Source organism: Thunnus maccoyii, chromosome 23 (genome assembly GCF_910596095.1).
Source record: "Thunnus maccoyii chromosome 23, fThuMac1.1, whole genome shotgun sequence".
NCBI lineage: Eukaryota > Metazoa > Chordata > Actinopteri > Scombriformes > Scombridae > Thunnus > Thunnus maccoyii.
The window spans coordinates 5,607,556-5,633,392 of record NC_056555.1 but is presented as its reverse complement, the minus strand read 5'-3'; the positions used below and the strand labels follow the sequence as shown (position 1 = coordinate 5,633,392).

The following is a 25,837-nucleotide window of genomic DNA, read 5'->3' as shown; positions in this document are numbered from 1 at the left end:
ACAGGTCCTAAATAACAGCTGGAGACACATTCTGCTGGAATAATTGAGATGAGATGGTACCTGTTTCTATGGGACTCCACAGAAAACCCCAATCAGAAAGAATTAGTACTGGTTTTCTTTCATGTATATACTCTGCACCTACCCTGGAATAACACTGTACTGTACAGTGTATGAACATATCTTTACAGATAATGCAGGTATTTTCTTCAACACTGCAAACAGGAGTCACACCAAAAAGTTTGGGTAAATCTCTTCTGTTAGTGTTGTCACTGTTGAGTGCAAACTTTCATGAAATTTTCATTTGAAATCAAGACTAGAGAATTTATGGCGTGAAGCAGATCTTTTTTCCTGTTTTCACATTTTGTCGCTGTCCAGTAAAGACCATGCATCTCCAATTTTGGTTTTTCTGATTTTTCAGACAAACCATCAAATTATGAGCTGAGAAAAATCTCCCTTCTCTGATGAATAAATTGCTACAAAGTTGTAAACAAAGCTGTTTTTCTTAGCTCATGAAAAGTCAAAGTGTTTTGAGCTACATGCTGGACAGCAACAATTTGCTCCCCAGATTGGGACATGTTACCATAGCTACTGTATCTTGACTACTTCTGAATGTACAGCATGTCCAGAAGGCCCCTGTGAGTGTTATATTATTATTTATTATATTATAGTTCATTATCAATGAATTAGCCAATTATATTCTTGATTAATCAATTCATTGTTTGGTCTACAAAATGTCCAAAATTAGTGGGGAATATTCATCACACATTTCCAGAGCTCATGCTGACGTCTTTATGTTGCTTGTTTTGTGCAAACAACAGTCCAAAAAACAAAAGGAAGCCACAGTATACCCACTTATCATTACACCTCTAAACCACTGAGCATGGCAGGCGTGAGCCCGGGCATCAAGTGTCTTCTACATCATTCTTCTGCATTCTGCGGCACCAACACACCTGGGGTCTTCTACCCTTAAAACTTAATACAAGCTCTTTGCATGCAGTGACAAAAAGTGAATCCATTTACAAACTTTGAAGGAAGTTTGGGCTCCTCCTGCTGCCTCATAATCAAGTGTAAAACACAATCACAACACATAGTTTGGAACTCAACTGTAATTTCAACCCTGGCCTTGTGAGACAATTTTAGCTTATCGTTCAAATTGGCAAGCAGTCATGCAGCGCAGAGTCCCGCTGTAGTCATGACTGTCATATAAGCCATGTACTGTATACCCTGATAGTCAGGAGCTGAATCCCTCTCTGCAGTTTTTATCCTCCCACAATCCACTTTGATGCCCTAATGATTGCCTACATTGCCATAGTGAGAGCTTGAGATGGAGAAACTGCACCCTGCCATGATACCGACGTGGTAAATTCCATTGCTGTGAAGTATAATAGTATGTCTTGGAAATACGTTTTAACTCCCTTTTTGAAGATTTTTGGTACTGTGGAGAAATGGAAAGCTACCCGCAGGAGGTTGGGTGCTGCTGGAGCCAAATTAATTTTCCACGTCTAGAAATTAGAAATACAACAGGGAGATCCGTCTTCTGCTGTTCGACTGATTCAATTAAGAGGTTAATCAGTCCAGATCCCGGCCTTGAATTGTGTATTGTTTATTCTTCTTACCTTCTGCTGAGAGCCCTTGTACATTCACTCCTCTGGCGTCCAGGAAACTGAGGCAGGCGTCCACATTCTCGATCTGCCGGCAAAAAAAAAAGACGACGAAGAGACGTCAGACAGTCAGCACAAAGGACAGACACAGCAAGAATGTGACAATACTTAACATTCAATGAGCCTAAATGTCTCGGGGCAGAGGGCTCAGAGGATGAGGACGATCAGCGTTATTACCCATAAAGCACGTCATTGTGTGGTTATTACCCGACCCCTGCTCAACCCTGGGACCCGCCTGTGTGACATACTGACCGCAGTGTATCGCCACCTACACAGCCTGGGGTGCAGCCTGCCCTGGCATGTCACACACACGCATTCAGTAAACACACATTGGCACCAGGCGATAGACACACATACCCGCTCATGAACAGGCAGTAACAAGCAAATATGTAGTAAACTCACACACACACACAGGGACACACAGACATGCACACACACACACAAAAATGTACACATACAAATGTTCACACACATACACACATATATTGGCACATAAACACAGGATGTGTGGGTCACTGTGGCCCACTTGAGGCTTTTAACAACAGCCGACAACCGTCACCTCTGCACGCTGGTTTCAGTTTCACAAAGGCTCACTGCGGTTGTAGTTATTGGGGGGATTTTTGCATTCCTTGACAGCGGCTAATGGGTGGCTTCATTAACATAGTGGCCGGCCGCCAACGCCCCTCAGGAGAGCTTTTATGACGAGGTCAGAGGTCAGAGCGCACAGCTTCAGCGCAGTGTGCCAAGGCCACACAAAGGGCAGGCTGGGCTACTCAGCCTGACGTCCAGCGGGCGATGATGATTCATGAGCTGTAACTCCCCTCAGCTCTCTCTCTCTCTCTTTCTTTTTAATGCTCTCTCAACCAGTCTCCCTTTTCTCTCTTGATTAGTTAGATGGAGACTTTGTAGGACCAGGATAATGAGTCATATCTGCACACAGGCCACTTGGATACTTACTCAGCTGAACTCCATTGTGCTCCACTGGCTTAGTAATGTGTATTTCTGTGATATTTCATTCAGCTGAGAAAATCAGCCCTGTCATTGTGGCATGGAAGGCCAGACACGACTTTCAACTTCTTGATTGAGGTCAAAAATTATATGATTTTTTTCATGTCTGCACTACAGACTGAAATTTGAACGTCTACTTTTTCATGGTAAGTGGGGAAACTCCATGCAAAGTCACTTTTGTTTATTATGTTTTTATAAGTAATTCACAGAGAAGGATGACTGACCTTGCATGCTCTCTTTCATCACATTTACACTGAGCTGCCCAGTACAACTACATCCTATACTACTCCCCTATAGCTGCACTACGGGTCAAGAGCTTTCCTCAGGGGCACCTCAGAAGCAGTCGTTGAAGTAGTACATCTCCCTCCCAGTCACTTTCTCTCCGCAGACTGAGATGTTTACACTGGATATATCCATAGGGAGCCCTGCGGGACAACAAGACACACAGAGCTTCTCCATCTGCCCGACACAACTTACAACCTCCCACTTCCCAACACCACACACATTCTCCCAGCAGGCACGAAACCCCCTTACATGTGGGCTTCCATATTTTTTTCCGCACATGCTGCACACGCAGACAGACACATGTGTGCCCGGGTGCTAGCTTGTTTGATTATCCCACACACGCACACACACACACACACACTCAGACGTTTGTATGTGGAGAGACATGTGCGGAGCAGCGTTTGTGAAGGCTCATTACTAGTACAGTCTTAATTAGACTGAGCACCAGGACGGCGTGGGTTGTAGGACTTCTAAAAGTGTAATTTTCTGCCAGAATAAATGGCATATAGGCACAGATGATACGTAATCAACAATAATTGCATGATAACAGCCGTTTTTAAGGAACTTCTAAATCATTCTCCAGTCTTTCAGCTTCAGATATTTTACGGGGACAAAAAGCTTGGAAGGCCTTGGTGCGCTGCTTTCCATCTGTTCAACAGGCAATGTGTGTGTTTGAAGGCTGGTTTAATAGCTGATAAAGACAAAAAGGAGTGAACTAATAAACACACAGTAAATCTCTTTAGGTGGAGACAGATCTCTGTCTTTTATAACAGTTTCGAAAGGAGGACACGGATCGACGATGAGACCCGTGCCTTCTTCCTGTGAGCCTTCGACACTGCACCCAGAAATTCTGAGGCTTTTAGATGAAACCGCTGTTTGTTTTTAGTCGGCCTTAACTCTAAAATGACGTAAACAAGCGGAATAATGATTGAAGGCGTTGATGACGGCTGGGGCATTCTGGCGATGTTTAACTGCTAGTTTGGTGGGCGGTTTGGCTTTGTGGCATCCTGTAACAGCTTCTCAAGGAACCAACATCATTTATTTTTCCGACGCAGGCTGGCATCAGACGGATCCGCATAAGCCATTAAAAGCAATTTGGAAAAGGGCATTTTGATGAGGCACACCTCGCCCAATCATGCAGTGCTTAAAGCAGGAAAAAAGGGAGCACATTTTGCGGAGTGACAGGAGGGCACATGTGCAACACGCACTGCGGGAAGGAAACTTGCCACTAAGCCTGGAAGAATAATGAGGGGGAGCTGTTAAGTTTGTGAGATAATCAGTTTCAATTAAGCTATGTTTCATTTACAGAGCCACACTACAAATCAAAATATCACGTTCCAGTTGATGCAGGCAGGCCGGGCAGAGAGAAGCTTGTACCATGGCTGGATGACACGAGGCTTGCTCAGTATGAAACCGCAAGGCCTGGTTCAAACTGCCCTCAGCAGTGACCTCTGAAGTCACTGGACGCTGACGAGTGAGCTCTAATATTAGTAAGACACAGAGAACAACAGGAAAAGATTGAGGAGGACACTCATCTTGTGTCCTTTATCATCCAGTACGTGGCATAGTTCTTGAAAGATAGATTAAAATGACCTCATGTTGTTGAAATGACTAGAAAACCTGAATTTTGGCACAGTTCTGGTCATGTGATAACAGGCGCTCATATATGGGGTTCCAAGAAACCATTTTTATTAATTAGCACAGAATCAATACTTGCTTCAGCTGTGTATCACAGTAATAACCAAGTCTGTACTGTATTCATTTTTGTCATACATATTTTACTTGTGTGTGTTAATGCAGTGCTGATACTTCAAATCAATCTGCACTTAAACTGTATTTAGGTGAAAGTTTCACTAGTGTGTTCAGTGATTTTCATACCATACAGAAGTGAATGGAAATCAATGGCTGCCTAGAAAAGACAGCATTGTTGTAAAATGTTTAGCTTGTATACATGTTAGTATTTTCAACATGCAATTTCACATGTACTTAAATATATTGACTTTAATTTGTTTATGAACTTAACTTTAAGTGTTTTTCTTCCATTAAAAGACAGGTGTGAAATACATTTTGTATTAAAACTGCACTGAAAAGATGACATGGAATTGAGTTCTTTGTAAAAAAAAAAAAAAAAAAAGAAAAAAAAAGTGACTCATCTTTTTCTCTGCATGCACTTTAATTTACTTTTACTTCAGTGAATCTTTACAGCTGCAATTACTTCCACTAAAGCTACATTTCAGGAAGATTATAGCATTTATACAGTACTTCAGTATATTTTCTGACTCTTTCCACTCCAATGAGACTCGGTGAGTGAGATACAAAATGAGACACTGCTACATCTGCATGTTTACAGCTTAATTTCCTCATGGCCTTTCTTGCCTACATAATGTGTGGGCACGTTGGGCCTCTCTAAAGGTATCAAGTGACTGATGTATGATGGCTGGAATTGGAAAGTGTTATCCCTTCGATGCAACTGTCAAATACAAATGGGCCAACACCTCAATTACCACTTCCTACGGGACAGAAAACAACCTCCTTCAAGACCGGACTGGAAAACCAGGCGTTAGCGCTTTATAGCACATGAGCACAGCTCAATAATTGAGGGGTTTTACTCCAAAATGCTACATATCCACTGGAAAATACATGCCACCTAAAATCCCTAAGTCAGTATTTCAAAAACACAGATGACTCAAGCTCATGAGTAAGTCTTAGGATGACTCAGATGACCTCTGGTTTTTCTTTACATTTGGTTTTACTTTGTGAATATTTTCTGAATGTTGTCAGTGTTTATTAATTTTTTACATCCTCATCAAAATAGAGTTAAAAAATCTTATCCTGGGGGTTGGAACCTGATTCACCAGAGTGTTCAGAGGGCATGGAAACCCAGTAGAGGATGTGACTTCTTTGTACTCTTTTCAACAAAGAGCTGATTGGCTTTTGTAGCATCTTCTTTAGTCTAGTGATGACTCAGGTGAATCCAAAGAAATCTGATCAAATCGATGTACAAACCACTGTGTCATCATTTAAAGCCTTTCTCTCAGCAGCTCAAAATCGATATCAGCTAAAGCTTACGAAATTACTTTTGCCTCAGAGTCCACTGTGTCAAAGTTTGCATTTCTCTTCCATTCAGATGTTGAGAAGATGAATACATGCTTTTTGTACCTATTAATTCCTCTTGGCACTTGAAACCTATTGAGGCAGAGCACATCATTCACACTCAAGTGACACATTAGTGGGACGCTTTTCACAGCCAGAATATACTTTATTAATCATTGCGTTGAGCTGAGCTGTTTTGAAATCCAAACGTTCAGATGCAGTCGGAGCCAAACCCTTCTGCTTTCTGCAGCTGAGTTGTAGCCCAAAGGGAAGAATTATTTGTGTGTTTTTTCCCCATGAGTAGCCAATTACAGCAGACCTGAAGCTGCTTCGAGTACCTCACTGTCAGAATGTGAAGCCACTCAGCCCTCCCTCTACTCAAACAAACCACTTCTCTCTGTTTATCACTTCTACATCAGCTCTTCTCTCCAGATCAGCGGTCTGACACTTGTGCTTCCACTGGTCTCGTCCCAAACAGTCCATTGATTCCTCTTTCACCCTGCCCTATCACTCTGAGTGTGTCCAAAGCAGACAGCTGCTGACAGACGAAGAATCAAAATGGGACAGAGCTTAGAGCAGCTGATGGGCAGAAGGGAGGCTGGGTTAAAGGATCCTGTCTCATAATCCAGGGATCATTGCTCATCATGTCAAAATCCGAAGTAAAGAAACTTTTTTCTCATCTGCCATCAGCTGAAAAACTGATGGCAGATCAAGTTTTATTCAATATTGATCATGGTGGCAGTTCCCATAATCCCTTACCCTGACTGAAATCTTTCACACAGATCCTCAGACAGCTGAGGATCTGTCTTTCCTAAAATCTTTTTCAAAAGGGGGTTACTGCTCATTTTTAGAAACTCCATCAGTTTGAACCTCATGTTGAACTGACACATTCAGATTAATTCTGCCTACTCAGGCTTACAGTCCATGTTTGCATTCATAGCAGCCTAAATGTTATGAAACTGTATGTCATAAAACTATTTCTAACACAAGAAAACCAAACTAAAATGATTCAACTTAAGTAGCTGAGGCTTCAGAGACAAAACAAGCTCCTAGCTGATTTTTATCACATCATACCTCATATTCTTATAAATAAAACAATAATTTCCTTTGAGGATTTTACTGGCTGTGACGTTTCTGGTTCTTTAAAAAACTACTGTTCCAGCCCAGTCAGCACATAAACACACATGATGTATAATCAACAGGATCTGCATGGCAACACAAGACTATATCCATGGATGTCTCAATTATATATGGTGGTTCATTTTCAAATGTTTACAGCATCAAATAACTTGGAGGGCCTCCATGTGGCTTTGCGCATCTGCTGCACAGACAGGGTGTGTGTCCACATGTGTGTGTACGCCGTGTGTGAGCGAGCGGCAGAAACAGAGGGAGACAGAGACAGACAGTCAAACAAAGATGTTTCATGGATGACAAAGACGAGCAAGTCACCACATCCATCTCTGGGTTCATCTCTTTAGAAACCCTTCTTCGCTGCTGGAGTCAGATCTCATTAACACTTCAGTTGATGATGCATTCTCTAAAAGTTGTGATGCAATGCATGTGCAAAGACCGCATATGTTGTCATCTTCTTCAGTCTCTGTTCTCAGTTTTGTTTTCTTTCTTAGATGCATTTCAGTCTGAGCTACAGCAACATCAGCAACAGAAGCCATGCAGTGTCACTGCAAATATCCTAGCAACCATGAGTAATCACGAAGGTCACTTTCAGAAGCGGCTGTGCAAATAAGAGTAGTCCAGCACTTCTTTAAAGTTGGACCATTTACAGGAGAAAGATTTTTACAAGGAATGGTCAAACCGATCCAGAGGATGAAATATCCTGACTTTTAGACTTTTCCTTGCGTGGGTCAAGTTTCAAAACCACTTGATCCTACACTTCCCATAATGCGACTCAATATTGTCTTTCATAAGAACCTCCTTGCCTGGTAAATGCCCGCAAAAGCCCCAAAAGTTTGTACTTCCTCAAACCCAAAACTTGATTACTTTGGTGATGTCACTTGAGTCATTTTCTCTGACTCAACAAAGCTCCTCCAGAGCCACAGAAGACATCATGCAAGTGTTTTCACAGAGTGGATCATATTCCCTGTGACTAGTAAATGGACTAAAATTAACAAAGCGCCACCCTGGTTCCAGACCTCTGGGTCACTGTCCACATCTCAATTCAAAAAGGTCTGGTGTTTTGTTTTCATTGATGGCTATTCCTCCTGATTGGAGAGATGACAAAACAACAAACAAAGGATTAAGAATAAGTATATCATCTTCTAAATAGCTAGTTGCCTACCTTGCCAAATTCTTTAAAAAGTAGTGACCAAAAACATGAATGAGATTGACGCAGCTTTACAAGTTGTTCAATCGACTTATAGAAATGATATCTCTTAAACCACTACTGACTGATTAGGACAAAACAAAATACCCCCCAACATGAAATTAAAATAAAACATAAAACTGTAAACCAGGCTGGAAAAGAGGCTAAAAGGCTGGAAAACTCCAAAAAGGCTTAAGCGTTAGTTTCTAGTCTAAAACACTAAAAACTAATCTTGGTTAACCTAATCTCAGTTAATGGCTTTGCAGGTAAATATATAATAAAACATATGAAAGAAGATGAAGAGGCGTAATTATTAATCTTTACACCAGAGCACATTAAAGTAAGTAGCAGAGGAGGATAAATGAGCGGAGGATGCTTTTCAGGGACGAGACGACGACGTTAAGTATTTCTTGATGGCTTTTAAGCTCTCACCAGCCGGTGGGGAATGACTCCACCGTCTCCTGCCTCTTTCTCACGTATGCGCTGTTACAGTGCTGTTCTGCGTAGGTAAACATCTGCACACATGATGGATAGCATTACTGTTTGCTGTTGACAGCCAACAAATTCAGCTGTCAGTCCTGTCTGAAGCTGTTTCTCCTAAAAGGGTCAATGAGGTTAAGCCGCTGACTCTTCAAGCATCTGTTTGCATAACCTGCTGACCAGTAATGATACAAGGTGAGAAATACCTTCACAGTTCTGCTGCTGCCTGTCGATTCTCAGCCTTTTTGTCTTACTAATCTGGATAAAAACAAACCTTCTTATGATGTTTTTCTACGGTGTGGACTGTAAAGTATTGAGAACGCTGATGAAATGTGACTTTCATTTTCTATTTTCTGGCTCTAGGGGCTGCAAAAACGTGACTAGAGAAAAAAAAAGTACATTTTGTTGTATGTCATTGGAGGTCATCTCCTACATGGCCAGAAATACAGATCATAACTCCTGACTAACAGCAATGGCCATCAATGTTAAGCAGTGAGACTTAAAGCAAACATTTTACTAGTTTATCTTCACCATTAAAAGAAGTAATGATCAGAAAGTTAAATGTATACATTTTAAGGACGATTCAGCCTAAATCACAATGCATATTCATCTTATTTATCTAAATCAGGTATGGTTAGCTGTAGGAAACGACGACTCGAAACAAACTCTCTTCTAAAGGGCCATGAGCGAGCGCTGTATCCAGAAATAGCAGCACTCACACAAGATCTTCTGCTTCTTTTGTCCCTTTGGTTTAGAATACGACTGGGATCATAAACAAGAGCGTTCTGTGTGCATTTACTGTCTAACGTCTGGAGAGTGAAGTTCTGTTTTCAAAAGAGGCGACGTCGCTTAGCGCAACTAAGCAGCTTCATCTACATTTTTTGGGAGTAAGTGTCAAAAACAAATCAAAGCTACAACCATGAACTTTGCCTTTTAGAACACACAAAACACAGTTATAGCTTTCTTTCATTTGTAAAGCAGAGCAAACGACAAGCCTCTTTTTGTTTTCGGGCAGAGAGGAATGAGAGTGACACTCAGCGATCGCTTGAAGCCGTGACACTTGCCATGTCACGCCACGGGTGGCTGAGGAGAGTGCCAGGCGGGGTCGAGTTCACTAAGCGCGGGGAGGCGGGAGAGGGAAGCTAACAGCATGATTCAAGGTGGCCTGGTTGTAAATAAGCTAATGAGTCCTTGAGCTGAGCAATATCTTGGGCGGGAGACGGACAGAGGATTAAAAAGATAAATGAACTTAAGAAAAATGGGGCAGGAAGCTGGATCCTGATTTCTGTTCTGGGAAGACAATTAAATGTTCCTCGCTTAATTTAGGAGCAAAGGATGGAGGGAATTAATGGAAAGACTGATTGATTTATACTTCATTACTCCTAAATTGCAACATTCACAATGAATACGAGAAGGTGCGGAGTATGCTGGAGAGGCTGCAGCTGGTGCATTGCAGTCAAGCGAACTGAACTAGATCAAAGGTTACTAGTCCTTCACTGCAGCCTTAGCAAGCCAGCTCTTTGCTCCCTTAACAGAACATCTGCCCATGTCGTTCAGTTATAATGAGTGATTAAAAGCTTCCAATTGAGCTACAAGCGAGCCTGTAACGAGCCCCTGGGTGCTCTGTTCATGCTGCTAAACTGACTAACATAAGAGAGGGTCAACCTCTGCACTAGAACACACACCTTTTACAGTAATAAACAGGCTCTTGCAGAGGAGCAAAGAAAAAAGGAGATGACCCCCGAAGAATCTTCACAAGAGTTCGAGAATGAAGGTAACGATGTTCACGCCGCGCAACAGCTGCTGAGGCATTTGAGGAAGCATACGTTACAAACAGGATCACACTCTCAGTCCTTGGTATCGCATCTAGGTTTTCATCACTCCAACGTCCCGATTTGAGACATCACACATTCATCCAGCACTCCTCTCAGTACTTCTGGCAGTAGTAGTGAAAAGAACTGACACAAGATATCTTGTTCTTTGACATAATGTGTACTGAGCTGAAAGCAAGATAAACGCGTGTTGGCACCAGACGTAACACATGAATGCACTGAAAATAATCTCCATTTCAAAATGTGGATGAAATATGAAGATTGATTAACACCAAATGTTCCCTTTGAAATTACACGCCTGCGGTGTACAAACTCACTCCAGGATCCTGCCTTAAAACGCGGTTTTGAAAGGTTTCAAGTGAACTTATTTGTGGAAGACAGCAGCTAATGCTGTTCAACATTAACCCTATCTCATCGTGAAAAAAAAAAAAATCATCAAAACATCCATGGAAACTTGTGTAACTCACTCCTGCAGCATATTCCATTTCTCTGATGTCCGTAAATGACGTCGTAAAAAGTGTGTGTGCGTAGAATGTTCCAAACACTCATAGTTTCATCAAAGCTAAACACACAGCTTGCATCTGTGGCTTTATTTAGCCACTTGGAGGTTAGTGGAAACAAGCTGTAGACACACTGTTGACATATTATTACCTTTTAAGATGATAGGAAAAACTTGTTAGTAAAGCTGTCTAGGTACACATCCAGCAGGTATGGAGGAATATTAGTAGTCATTCATTGGAGTCATGTTTCCGCCCACCCAACGAATATGTCCAATATTCACTCTCCTTAACGCTCTGTTCTTTAGCCGCTAAATGCTTCATGCGTTCAATAGCTAGTTGCTAGCTTTGTCTGTCTGAAAACAGCTGCTGCGTATGGAAACAACACTGATGAGAGTGAACTAAAAGAAAACAGTGTGCTTCTTTGTGCCTTCACTTTTTTTCTCCGTCATGGCAATAAATGTTTTGGACAAATGTTTATCACAGCCTAAAACCTGTCATAAAAGCATAAAAGGAAGATGTTTCTTGCCTCAACCTTTAACAGAGAGGACAACATCTCTCACTCTTTTCTTTGCCAGATTTTCTAGATAACACAGGATTTGACCTACAACCTTCTGGTCACAAGCTCACCTCTCTACCATGAAGGCATCCAGACTGTGAACAAGAAAAGAGAATGAATTACACCCCCTGAATAGCTATCGTTTCAGCAGTCTAAACCGGCCATCTGTCTCTGCCCTCTTTAGACCACTCGCTGCCAATCGCCAGGCATGCAAAATGACATCAGGGATGTTTCAGAAGCCCGGAGTTCCCATCATCCATTTGTCAGTGTATTTCCAGACCGACTGATTCTCATAATAGGTAAGTTGCCCGACAGCCAGGCTGGTGTAATCAAATTAACGACCTGAGGAATAGTGTCACATAGATGCCAGTTGGTTTGGCCTTGCAGGAACTCGAGCCTAGGACTCAAATTAGTAACATGATCAATTAGCGCCAAAGATTAATAGCGAGCTGTGCTGGTGACGAAGCATCAGGCCAGTCAGGATGACACCACTGAATGGCTCGTGCCGTTTGTCCCGTTGTCTGGCTGGAGCGCAGGCTGCCAACAGATGGGGCCCAGATGAGACTGAGTGGGCTTTTATAGTCTCCAAGAAACACTAGACTCAATTAGGCCTCAAAGGCAGCACACCAAGCCCAAACCTGCTGCTCGGACCACAATACGCATTATGACTTTTCCAGTAGAAGTGGAAATTACAAATCACTTTGCAGCGTCAGTAAGCAGTCACTTTACCGTACATGATGCCTGACCTTACGCTGTACTTTTGACCGTATTTAACTGTAAGTCTGTTTCTGATTTGAGCTGTTTCGTTCAGTTAAGTACAATACTGAGCCAACATAAGCATTGTTTATAAGGTTAGCTTAGCAACAGCTTGACTGCAACACAGTTATTGCATCATGATTGTCTCTGTGGATTTTGCAGTCTTCAATAAACTTTTAAACAGGAAGTAATATACTGTAGATCCTGGCTGAACTGACAATTGTCCTTTCAGTTTGCAGTGAGGGAAACTCCAATGCTGATTCGATCAGTGAAACTGATGATTCAGTACACTCACTGAAACAAAGGATTCTGTGTTAAACATTTGTTCATCAAAGGTCTGAACAATATTTTCTACCCACACAGAATCACTCATCATTAATTGTTTTTTTATATATATTTCTGTCATAACACCTATCTAGATTTTTTTACTTAACTTGAAACAATCTTACAACTAAAACCACTACAGTTAATTAAAAATTAATGCAGAAATGATCTTTTATGTGCTGAAAGTCACATATGATTTTCTGTTCCTCCAACAGAACATGAAGATGTAAACTTAATCTTGAAAGCTAGGCATAGTGCATCTCCTAGAATGGGTCCAATAACCTAAAATTTGACAAACTATATCACAATTTAACACAAACACTTCATCAAATAATCACCAGCCAAAGAAATTACATTGTCAGATCAAACTAAATTGGATGACAGCTAAGCCTGAGGGTAGCTGATCTAAATATGATCCATGACACTTTAAAATCCAATACTCCAAATTGTAAGCAACAAGAAAGGCTTGACTTTAAAGCAGCGAGTTGTTTGATGTAAATCTTTCCTACCCCGACCTGTACAGCCTTCTGCTGACAAATGTTGCATCTTTGCATCTACATGCTCAGATTTTGACAAGTGTTTGTTTTTTTTTCTTCACACCCTTTGCTGAGGTCGCTAGAAACTATAAAATACATGCATACACACACACCGAGAAAGTCAAACTGCACAGTCATCCGTATTCTAGGGAAGCGCTCTGTGGTTTGCTAATGATGTCTGTCTATAATGAGGAGGATTAGTGTTGTGAGGCTGTAATATTTTCTGCTGAATGGACCTCTTCTGCCGTCCCCTGCCTGCCGTTCTTGTGTTTGAGCGTGATTCTTCTGAGAAATGAAAAAAAAAAAAATTCTCTTTTCAAAAATCTGCGTGTGCATTTAATTCCATTGGATGTCTGCACAATTGTGAGAAACTGCACTCAGAGGGCATGAGGTTTTACATGGGAGAGGGATTGTAGAGTGTGCCGTGAAGTGAGTGAAGCGTATGAAAAGCTGCGGTTTGGAGGCTTCATACAAACGCTGGGTGAGATTCTTAATCCACAGAATGCATTTATAGTTGTATATCACATGCATTTAGATGAAGCTTTTATCCACAATCACACATTACTAAAAAAATTCAAATCAAATACAAGAAATCCAGCAGACACCCAAAAACATGAACAATGATTTGAGGAGAGAAAAAGCACAGGGAAAAGTTTTTTGGTGTAGTATTATCACAAAGCTGAAAAACTGTGAAAAGAAATGTATTCCCAGTGGGGGGAAAAAAATGAATCAGACTACATCTCCATGAGTTGAAAGCCCCTTTTGTACCATGCTCCTGTCGTTCCTCCTCCTCATCATCATCTTCACTGGCTCGCTCAGTGGTTGCAGATGATTCCTTCCGGAACCAAATGTGTGGTCAAGGGTATGGTGCCGTACAATCCCAAATTCAGGAAGAAATTCCCAGCAATCATTAGTTCCTACACCAATAAATCCAACCAAAACTATTTCCCCGACTACACAAGCAGCGAGCTCTACCGGGAAAAACAAGCATGTTCGCAAATTTTGACCAATCTGACCACTGAAAACGCCAGGCCTCAGATGTCAGGAATGCCATTTGCGTTTACAATGTCGATGTTTCACTGGCCTACAGGAAATACAAAAGAAAAATATGCCTTCATTACTGCGAGCAACAACCGTACAGCACAGATATGGCCACAGTGGATGTCTGAGAAGTCTGAAAAGGGGGGAAAGGAAATAACTGCTGTATTAAACGATCAGGGATTTGTGGGATCTATGAGAGGATCAACAAGCTTTTAGTTAAAGGCTCTAAGTGTAACAACTATTACTGCATCATCTTGAAAAATCTGTCAGAGCTGAGCGCTTCCACAGAAAATATGTCTACGTGAAGTTATGGGAGAGAATTTTAAAAGCTGTGACAATCCAATCGTTAATTTCACATTATCAATCAAGTGACCAAAATTTGACCTTTTAGTATTAATGCAGGGTGGCTGCATGATATAAATGCTTTTATTATACACTGTGACAGGCAGGAGATCAAAGGTCAGACATATTTACATATTGTTCTTGATGAGAGCAAATTAGAGTAAGTAGAGGGGGGAGAACTAGAAACAGGGCTATTAATTCATAATTCCACTGTTCTTCACCGTGCTATCCCATAAGCCCTCTGGGCAGTCAGAGGTGAGACCCTTTCAGCCTTGTAATCATGAGGAATAAGAATTTAGAGGCCAATTGAAGACATTGCAGTAGCTGGCAGGCTGAGTTTGAATACATTTACCAGCACATGTAGAGATTAAGTAACGTGATCTGATTAGATATCAAAAATAAATAGAATATACTTTAAATGTTACCATTTACTCCTTTGATGGCTGCGGTTTGAGCATCTCCTCTTACAACTAAATAACTTTGTAAGAAAAAAAAAGGAGTGAAAGGGAATGGCTTTCTTGGCCGTGTTTTTTTACTGACCGGCCAAGTTTTTCAGTTGGATAATCTCTACAGGAAATGATGAGACTTCAGCTGACTTGTGGATCTACTCGCAGCGTGAACACGGCTTAGAGAAAAAGAGTGTATTATGTACAGTATGTAGATTAGCTGAGAAGCTTGCAGATGCTGATGCCGTGCTGGTCTCCGCTTGTGAGTTTCCAGCAGCTGCTCAGTTGGCCTCGGTCCATTCCCCCGGACCGGCAGCGACCTACCAGTTAGAGAAACAGGCTTGTGACTTGAGGATCACTGTTTCAAGTCCCAAATGGGGGGAAAAAAAAAAAAAAAATCCGTGCAGAGGAAGTAAATCAGACTCATCCGCACCTCCACTGACAGCAGCTGCTGCTACTGTGATGTCTCTGGCCAAGGCGTTTAAGCTCCAGGTGCTAGGTGGCCAGTGGCAGTTTTCCAAAATTCACAGCTCTGGTTGTCAATATGCAGCCAAAAGTTAAAAAATAGCTCTAGTTTTTCTCTGGATGGGGGGGAGGGAAGGTTGTCAGTAAATAACTTAAGTTTCAGATTGATATCAAGTGTTCAAGCTCATGGGATAAACAAGCCAAAGCAAATACTTTCGCATTTGAACAGCCGTATGTTCACGTGTCATCACTTCCATTTCTCAGTCTTCCTCGTTCTACATTATGCGGATAGCTCAGATGTTTAAAATTGCATTAAAATGGTTTACTAAATGTATTTATAGTACAGTAGGAATTAGTCGCGCATCTGTTTTAGAAGCCAACTTTATGCTGTTGATTTTTTGTCTCCAATATCCTGATGCAAACTCAGCATAAGTCTCCAAATCAGCCAGTTAGAAAACAGTTCTTTTTCCCTGCTGTGGTGTAAAACTTGATAATTCCACACAGTAGTTCTGCAAGATGGCTGAATCTTTGTGGATGTTATTGTCTGTGTTTGAGTGAGTGTGTGTGTGTGTGTCAGTTGTTTCCTTCCCTTTGCACCCACACTTTAAGCAACCGTGCTTCCTTAAAGTTGAGTTTCCCAAGCTGGCTGGACCCTCTGTAGTCAGAGCAGGTGCGGGATCAATAGGCTTAGTAAGTGACTGAGACAAAGAGCTAACTGCACACACACACACACACACACACAAACATGGACAGAGGTTGCTGCCATATCGAGCCACATGCTTGTGCGCTGCAGCAGCTCGCCCTTAGTGACCAGTGTGTCACAGTCTGGACTCAGCTGTTTCTAGCTGTGACCGGAATCGCCTCATGTGACAAGAGAAATAAACGTACAAGAGTTATTCTTTCCAGAACTGGTTTTGACAGATTTAACTCACACGGTCACATTAAGGGGTTACTAGAGTTCATGTTAAAATGTTCTTCCTTCCTGGTTCTTTAATGTTGTTTTTCTAACAAAGTGCACTGTCTGCTTCCACTACAGCTGGCCTCACCATGGAGGAAAAAATAAAAACAGCTGAAAACTGCGCTGAACGTTGTGAAACCAGTTGTAAAACACGTTCTGACACATTCCAATGTTGATTGTTTTAGAAAGATTCTCTGATTTTCCTCAACACCCTCAGAGAATGTATCAAATCCATTGACTTCTCTCGCCCAGAAGTCCTGCGTTAAAACTAACCAGCGCAAATATCGAAATACTGGAACGCGTTGGGAAAATGTACATGGAGGAGAGACAAACTGGTACAATAAATACAAAGCTTTACAGTAAACTATACATATTAAAACAAAGAGCTCAAATCACAAAGACACACAATGACCGACACACACACACACACAAAAAAAAAACCCCTCACTGCCAGGACCAAACTCACTCTTCACCCACACTGTCTTACTAAGAAAGCGCGCCGAAGCGGCTAAACAGCTTTAGTCACTTTTAATGGCAGGAGCGCAGATGCCAGGGCAAACCGACACTGCATAAACACTTAGTCAACTCTAGTTAAAGTGAGGGGTAATTATCTCACAGTGACGACAATCAGCGGTTATACAGCCCGTCATCTCATTAACAGAGGGAAAAACGACACCGCCAGCATCGCTCAGCCGCATGGCAGCCAGAAATACAGATTATTGAAAATGGCACAGTAAGTCAAATATGTGAAGGTTTGAACTTTTCAGGGCTCTACTACGTGTTTGGGCAAGTGGCAATGTGGTTACTCCAGGCATCTCCTTGTTCCTGAATAGTAAAGATGGTTATGGTTTGTGAATGGCTCTGATCAGAATAATTACTACTGGCTGCTTGAAATCACTTTCTGACATTAAAAATTCAAGTGACAGGTAAACTTTGTCTTTGGCAGATGATCAGTTGCGACTATGACACTCCATGTGAGGGTGCGTGGTGGGTGTAGAACCACCAAAAAGATGAGAACAGGTGAGAAAGAATTGTATCTAAATGATTTTGGCTGGTAAAAATGGAATTTCCTCAACGGATTCCTTTTTACTTCCCAGCTCTTAGCAGGTGATTGAGAAATGCTACTTCAATCACAGCTTTGTAATTTTGGCGGTCAAGCGATGTCGTGCTGTTGTCAGTAGCTGCGGAGGAGAGCATCACCTGAGAAACCGTCAAATGTAATGTGATCTTTATTTTTCTTAACATGATCCAACTGGCTGCTTGCAATCCCCCAAAGTTCACATAACAGTTGCTCCGTGTTAGCTTCAGTGAAAAAGTACAAAATTGGGGATATGAAAACTTGATTTCAGTCTAGTAGCAGAGACCTGAAAAGTGAGCACATATTTTTCTGTCTTTCCTATAAAACAACAAGACATTAAAGGATGGATGCAGTTCAATATAAAAGCGAGGAGGATAAAAACGGACTCACCATTTGCGACTGACTCCTGGGGCTGCCATTGATATCCTCCACCTTCTCATTCGCTGCGTGAGAAAGGAAATGAAGAAATAAGATTTTTTTTTTTTTTTTTACTGTCGTCCCATACTGAACTTTAACATCCCGATGTCCAATGACTTTTGAGTTCAGGTGTATAAATCCAGCAGGAAACCTCTGGTGAGGTTAGCATAGAACTGTGTGTGTGTGTGTGTGTGTGTGTGTGTGTGTGTGTGTGCATGTGTGTGTGTGTGTTTGTATTGAGGTGCAGAGCGACGCAGGAGAGGTCTGGGAAGCAAAGCTGCCTAATTCGTCAGCTGCCGCCAGAGAATTACTGACAGGCCGACTTGGCCTCATTGTCTGTTTGGGCGAACAGGGAGGGTAAAGTTTCAATCCAGCAGTGAGAGAGAGAGAGAGAAAGAGAGAGAGAGAGAGAAGTTGGAGAGAGTGAGAGAGTGAGGAAGTAAGGCAGACAGCATCAGTGAGAAAGGCAGCATATGTACGGTAATATGTAATAGAGAGGAAAATGTGTTTGTGTGTGTGTGTGTGTGTGGTTAACAGAGAGAGAGGGAGACAGAAAAAGAAAAGTTGAGAACAGTGATAGAGACATAAAGAAAGAGAAAGAGAGCAAAAACAGTAGATGTAAGAAGAAGAAAAAGAATGAGGGATAGAAATATGTCTCAAAGTGTAAAAAAAAAAAAAAAAGACTGAATTGCATAACAGTGTTGGATAAGTTACTTGAAAAATCAATTACCTATCACCATGAACAAAGTCATTTATACTCCATAGCAGTTAGATTACTCATAGGCTACATTACTCTCTGATGCACAGCCCAGCTCTGTCAAAGGCTCCAACTCTAAATCCTCCACACCCACACATCACATCAGCTGTATTTAACATGTGTAGAAGTAGAAAACAAGACACTGAGGTAAGAAGAGCAACAAGTCTCCTGTGTGGATGTATTTACTGATCGTTAACAGCTAGATTACTCACAGTGAAGCCACAGGGTCCACACACCTTTCAATTATGTCACAGTTCTGTCACAAAAATGATTAATCTGACTATTATCTGATCTGACACCTCTCTTTAGGCACAAAAACTACTTAAAACCTAAATTAGGGAAAGACTGCGGTCAGGATTGAAAGAAACCATCATTTGCTGTTGGTACAGTAAGACCTAACAGGTTCTACGCAGCTAAAACATCACATTACTTCCACTTTTGCTATCTGAGACACAACTGTTAGAATTTGCACAACCACAAGAAGTCCTGGTCAGGTAAACGTAACCATCTGAACAAATGACTAAATGATATTTCCCTGCATAGCTGAGAGTCAGCATGACAAACTTTTTTAATCTGCTCATGTCTGCGATGGTCTGCGTAGAGGCATGCAGTCCAAAATTTATGACCACGTGGACCCTATGTGCGGATCATATATGCCAATAAACATGTCATCACTCCTGTCCACGCAGACACTCAACATAGAATAAACTGCGTACATATCCGGCCTTTAATTCTGTTGTTTTTCTGCCGGGACGTTCTCATGCTTTCCAGTGGCTAGCCACCTAAGATGTAACATGCAAATACGACAACTCTTGAGTCAGCGAAAGGCATATTCTTCTCTTTTGGCAGAAGCTAGCCCTGACCAGTGTGTCCAATGAACTCACAGGGACAAACTCTTCAAACAACAAACATCCCATCCAACTCCTGGTGAGATAGCAAACAAGCGGATCCCCAGAATGCCAAGGTAAAGGAGCACTACTGAGGTTAGTAACTGTAGCGTAATACTATTGAATTTTGCCTGTAATCCCTTACTCTTTGCTGAAAAAAAGGAATCACATTACAAGCTCAATACACAGAAAGATGAGGAGAGGAAAAGAAAAAGGGAAAGTGAGATCACAGAGGGAAATGAAAGAGAGAGACCTAGAAAAAGTGCAGATGCGATGGAGACAGAGACTAGAGACATGATAAGTAGAGCGCCAGAAAGGAAGAGACACATAGACATAAAACCAGATAGAGAGAAAGGCAGACAGAGAGAGAGAGAGAGAGAGAGATGTAAAGACTCTCTGGGCTCCGAGGGGTGACACATGCCTCTGCACCCCTGGGTGCCAGAGTCATAGATCTCTTCTACTGCAGCTCACCCAACACCAAAAACAAGGGAGAGCTGTTACGATTTGGCCCAAATATCAGACTGAGGCACAGCTTCCCTCCAACTCACCACAACAAAGACCAAACACACTGTGTATGTGTGTGACTGCGTGCGTGTGTGTGTGTGTGTGTGTGTGTGTGTGTGAGTGGGTGGTCGCTTCATCTGCCAGACAGAATGAATTATAGACACACGCAGTGTTTTAATACTGCTGATGATACGTGGATTTATTCTTCTTTGTTTTATTATTTTTTAAATATCAAAAGTTATTTCTGAAGTGAGACAATAAAATGCTTTTGTAATAAAATGTTATATCCTGTCATTAACATTATAATTAAGCAGAGAATTGAGAATAGATATAATTCATGCACAGGGAGTGTGTGTGTGTGTGTGTGTGTGTGTGTGTATGGATGCCTACCTATGATCTGGATGATCTGTGCCAGCAGGACTCCATCAGTGACGTCCTGGCTCAGGTCCTTGATGAGGCGCGGACAGCCAGACTTGGCCAGGTAGTGATTGGCCCAGTCTGTGTAAATCTGCAACAACAGAACAAACACTCTGTCAGTGTGTGTGTGTGTGTGTGTGTGTGTGAAGGAGAAGCGAAGGAGTGTGTGTGTGAGATTGTACAGTTTTTGGTAGGGTAGATGAAGATAGTATCTCATGTATTCGCAGCAGATCACTGACTAAAGAGGTCATGAAACCATGTCAGTGACAAGTTGCCACAAGCATTATTCAAAGTTGAATGTCAAATACTTGGATGATCTGATCATGAATGCACTGAGACAATAGTCCATTAAGTAGTACTTCTGAGTGCATTAAATAGTATCACATTAAAAAGCTGTATGGAAATTTGCTAAATCTGATAAAACGTTAATTATTGCAATGCAGCAACTTGAGTGGTTTGTGCTTTTATCAGTTTCTGCATTATAGGGGTGATGGAAGCCAGTTTGTAAACCAAATTATGAGCTAGTTAAGAGTAAACTCACAGTCAGCATCTGACAAAGACCTACGACAATTTAGTAATTTGCAAACAATGCTGTTTTATGACATTCTTTCCTTTCTGACAGAATGTCACTTCTTCTGTCCAACTTAACATAGCATTTATTGAGCTGGTGCTACGTTGGCTGCCAAAAAGCACCGCCTTGTTAGAAGCTTTCAGGACATTAAACTTCAAACATGGATGACGGCAATGTTCTCATCACTTTAGGGGCCAAGTACCCTTATTTAACAAACGGTATTGTCACACAGCACATTACAGAAGACATCAAGATGCATAGAAACCAAAAGAACAGCAGACAACATACTGTACATTTCACTGTGTAAAGGAAGGAAAGCTATGCTTGGGCCATAAGGCTACTTCAGCCCTATGGTCATAGCTAACCTTCCACCAGACGTTCTCACCATGCTGCCTATCTCAACAGCACACTGACTGCTCTGCCTCCCAGTCTTCTGTACAGTGGAGTGGTAAATGTCCTGCCAGGCAGTGCTGTCCAAACACTCGGGCTCACTGCACATCTCCGCTACTCAAACACAAATATTTCATCAAGCTTTGGCACTCGGGAGCGCGAGGAGAACTCAACACTGTTTATGATCTTTCACCACGAGATTTGTAAATGATCCCAGCAAACAATCTGACATTAAATAGACATTAATATGAGGATGGCCTGGACGGACAATGTGCAATCCATCAGGTGTTTGGTTGACGTTTAGTCTAACAAAATTATATAGAAATTAAAATGCCATTATCTCCATTATGGAATACTTGAGAAGACTCAAATACGGGTAAAAAACTAAACAAAAGAGTGAATATTCAAGCACAAGGCCATCTTCACACAAAGCACCATCAGATAACAAAAGCTAAGACTTGACAGGAAAACATAAATCCCTTTAAATGATTTTAAATGAATCCTGTTATGAATAAGGTCCTGATTAAGATATTTTGCTGTAACATGTAGATATGTTTCTCAACAGGAACAAGAGCAGCATGTTGGTTAATCTTTCGTATTGTCACCTAAACCTCTTAACAGCCGCTTTGTCTTTCAACGGAGCCCATAAGCCGACTGATAAGCGATGCTTTGTCCGGCGATCGACAGACTGATCTCGACAGCTGCTGCGGTTTCACCGGGCACCGAAGACGAAAGATGTGAATCACATTTGGCCTCCAAGTGCTTGGCTCCACAATCCCTCACATACACTGAAAGTTTCTTTTGTGTACAAATGGTTAGGTTTTCCATACAGTAAGTAGAGGACAGAGGTAGCTATAGGGGGGAAAAACTGTCCTCCATCACAGAAATGCTGCTTCAAGCGCCCAATCGGTTTTATATACCAAAGCAAAAATTCACCAAACTTTCTAACATTTCCTCCTGGACGCCTCTGACTGAGAGGCAGAAAGCACCTGAGAAGTTACAACAACTTTAAGTGAAAAAGAGGTAAGGATCTTCCCACTGTGCCGGGGGTGCGTTTGATACAAACTTCCACAGACAGCTATGGAGGAACATCTTTCTTACCGCTAGACTTGAATTGAGAAAAAAAAAACCTGTAGCTGCCCACATATAGACACTGACTGCTGCACTGCTACCTAAAACTTTTCTTGTTATCCCCAGATTTAAAAAACCCCAATAATACAGGCCTGAACAGCATGAGGAACTTTTAAAAATCCCCTTAGAAATGTAAGATCTTCCATGAGGGTGGGGAGTCTACCACCTAAAGAGATCTTTAATGTCAAAAAGTAGAATGAAGTCAGATATAAAGTGGTGTAACTGTATTTTTACACGTTTTTTTTCCGCACTGCACTTCCTGTCAGTCAAACAGTGTGTCAGATCCCCAACGTCTTCGCCTTTTTATTTTCTGCTGATGATGTTTGAGCTTCTATAAGTAGAACGAGCCTCTCAGCGTCTCGAATGGTAGACATTTCCCAAGGAATTCCCTCATAAAGTACAATGTTTCTCATGATGAAATCATCCTTTTTTCCCCTCATTTACCTCACACACCGCTCTCAATTACAAGCGTTTCTCTCCTGCTCTTTTCTTTTTCTTGGAAATGAGACATTTGCTCCTTTTAAAGACGCCGCCTCTCAGAAGTGTGTATCGGTTGTGGTTTCCTTCAGCGACTTTCTTCATGATGAGAAGTCGTAAAAGCGCAAACCCAAAGAACCGAGAGCCGTCATAGGGACACACGTTTAAATGCACGCGCGGGCATACACACATCCACTACAAGACTTGCTCGTAGCGTGTATGCACACAAACACACGTAAGCGCTCACTTAGACACACACACACACAAAAACACGCACTACACATGCAAGCCACATCTCATCGGGGGGCAAGTAAACAAACAGGAGAGCAGGAAGATGGAGAAAGTGTGAGTGAAAAGAGAGAAATTAAGAGGGTATGTGCTGCTTGTGCCGCCAACACATCAGGCTGCAGGAACTTTCACCAAGGCTTGAACACAAGCTGCTGGACATCTACCTTCATCTGAGCTATAAGCTTAAAGTGGAGACCTGGTTACATTGTGTTTCTCTCCTCTCTTTACCCTTGAAAGGGAGCTGGGACAGAGAGATTAACACTTCTGCAGAGAAACACCAGGAGAGAGACAGGCAGAGTAAAGACTCAACTCTGCTGCCAACAATATTTCTGGGAAAAATCAAGAGCCCTTCAATCATTTCCTTGACACTGACCTTGCATTTGATTTTTAAAGTTTGTTTTATGCTGCATAGAGTAGTGGAGCTCTGTTTACCACAGCAGGACAATTCAGCTTCACAAGAATACAGGGACTTTCAGATCCTGCTCTGTGCAAACACTCTTTTCTGTCTGCAAAGACTTGTCTTGCTGAACGGGATAAAAAAACTCCATATATGAATCTACAAGAGATCAAACAAGCCACTGAAGGTATCCATAAATAAAAATTTGACTCATGCTTGGACTAAAACCAGTCAAATCCTCTTGAAATGTATCAAACAACTATATGGCTTTAGAATCAGCATCGATTTGTGACTTTATTAGAGCAGGCTGACGGCCTGCAGTTTAAACTTAAATCCCATGATGAAATAAACGAGTTGTAAACTGGAGTAAAAGTGATTATAAAGCACTCTGGATATATGATCTAATAAAAATGGTTAGGATGTCCCCTCAAGGTTAAACAGGTTTATTTTTTTGCTTTTTTTTTTTTACTTGAGTGCTACTAGATCTGCTTGTATGACAGTTTCACTGGAACTTACAAAAACAACAGTAAGCTACTTATCCTTGGAAAATAGCCTATTTTTATTCCAGCAGAACATTAAAATTCCATCACTGATTTTTAAAGTTATTCAATCACATAAAAAAACCCACAAATTTTAAGGCTTGTACACTTTTCCTAAGAAGCTATGGTTATCAGAATATATTCATTTTGATGAAGCTAGACTCTTTGTGACAGCTCACAATAATGCAGGGTCACTTTCTATGTTTGTATTGGTCCAAGCGGCCCTCTTTGGAACAGTGTGTGCTCGAAAATTCAGATTTAAACTGAAATATGTCAACTCGTGGAAGCAAAAGCCGTCACTTTTTTTAGCACTTCCACAGGGACATAATTAAGTTTCTCGCCAAAACCTTTTTTTGGTTACTTTACTGCTATATAAATTGAGTGTGTAAAAATGATTGATTCACATTTTCTCTGGTAGACACAGAAAGTGAAAAGGGATCAAAAGATGACTGACTGATTGACTGGCTGACTTGCTGCTCAACAAAAGCTGAAATCAAGATCTTTACATTTTCTGAAGAACCTCCTTCAATGCAGTTGACATTTCAGGCATTTGTCACAAACAAAACTGGCTCAGACTCAGCAACAAAAAAGTGAATCACACATGAATAAAGTTTCTAAAATGACATTTATTGTCAACTTAAAATGGAATATAATAACATGTTAGTCAGCTAGGTCAGTAATGAATGCAGTGTGTGGATGAGTGAAGCGTGTGTGATGCGTGCAAGCAAAATACAAAGCCCTAACCTATCTGGCTGGTGGAGGCCTGAGAGGAAGAGAAGAGAAAGAGGTTAACAAGGAAGCCACCCAAATAGGCTGAAGCCTAAACAAACCAGATGCAGGTAGTTTCCTGACGCCATCTCCAACCCCAACTGGCTCCTGAGCCAGGAAGCCAGGGACATCACACCGTGACCTTTAAAAAACTTCTAGGTCCACCATCCAACTTAGACCACCATCTCAGCCAAGTACTTATGACATTAAGAACAGCCATCTTAAAAACACTAATGGATTTTTGCAGGAAACATGGGAACAGTGAGAATTTCTGGTCAGTGATAATATTAATCCCTTGACCCAAAGTATGCTTGAGTGTCCAACAAGGTTGTCTGCAACTAGACAATGCCTTTCCCTTACAAATCCCAGCTATTAAAACCACAAAACTGGAGTTGAAGACACCAAACCAACATAGCAGTACAAAAGATTCCTCTAACCAAAAGCACCAAGGCTTACAAACCACCACAAACAAAGCCAAACAAAAGCATGGACTATAGCATCTTCTACCAAAGCTGTCAGACTTAAAGTTGTGACACTCAACATTCCAAAACTATCTCACTGCAATACAACGTCCAGTTCCCCACTTCCAAACCAAATAGGGTACCTGATCATC

At 41.5% G+C, this 25,837-nt stretch overlaps 1 protein-coding gene across 12 annotated transcripts in view; it reads right to left on the bottom strand.

Moving 5' to 3' along the window:
- The window catches only part of nav3 (neuron navigator 3), a 420,425-nt gene that overhangs the window by 115,818 nt on the left and 278,770 nt on the right, over nucleotides 1-25,837 (bottom strand). For all 12 annotated transcript variants that reach the window (XM_042402532.1, XM_042402533.1, XM_042402528.1 and 9 more), the window contains 3 exons: nucleotides 20,637-20,754; nucleotides 18,072-18,124; nucleotides 1,617-1,689 (listed from right to left, as the gene is read on the bottom strand). In XM_042402532.1, the coding sequence (XP_042258466.1) occupies nucleotides 1,617-1,689; nucleotides 18,072-18,124; nucleotides 20,637-20,754 (244 nt within the window). The remainder of the gene's footprint in view (nucleotides 1-1,616; nucleotides 1,690-18,071; nucleotides 18,125-20,636; nucleotides 20,755-25,837) is intronic.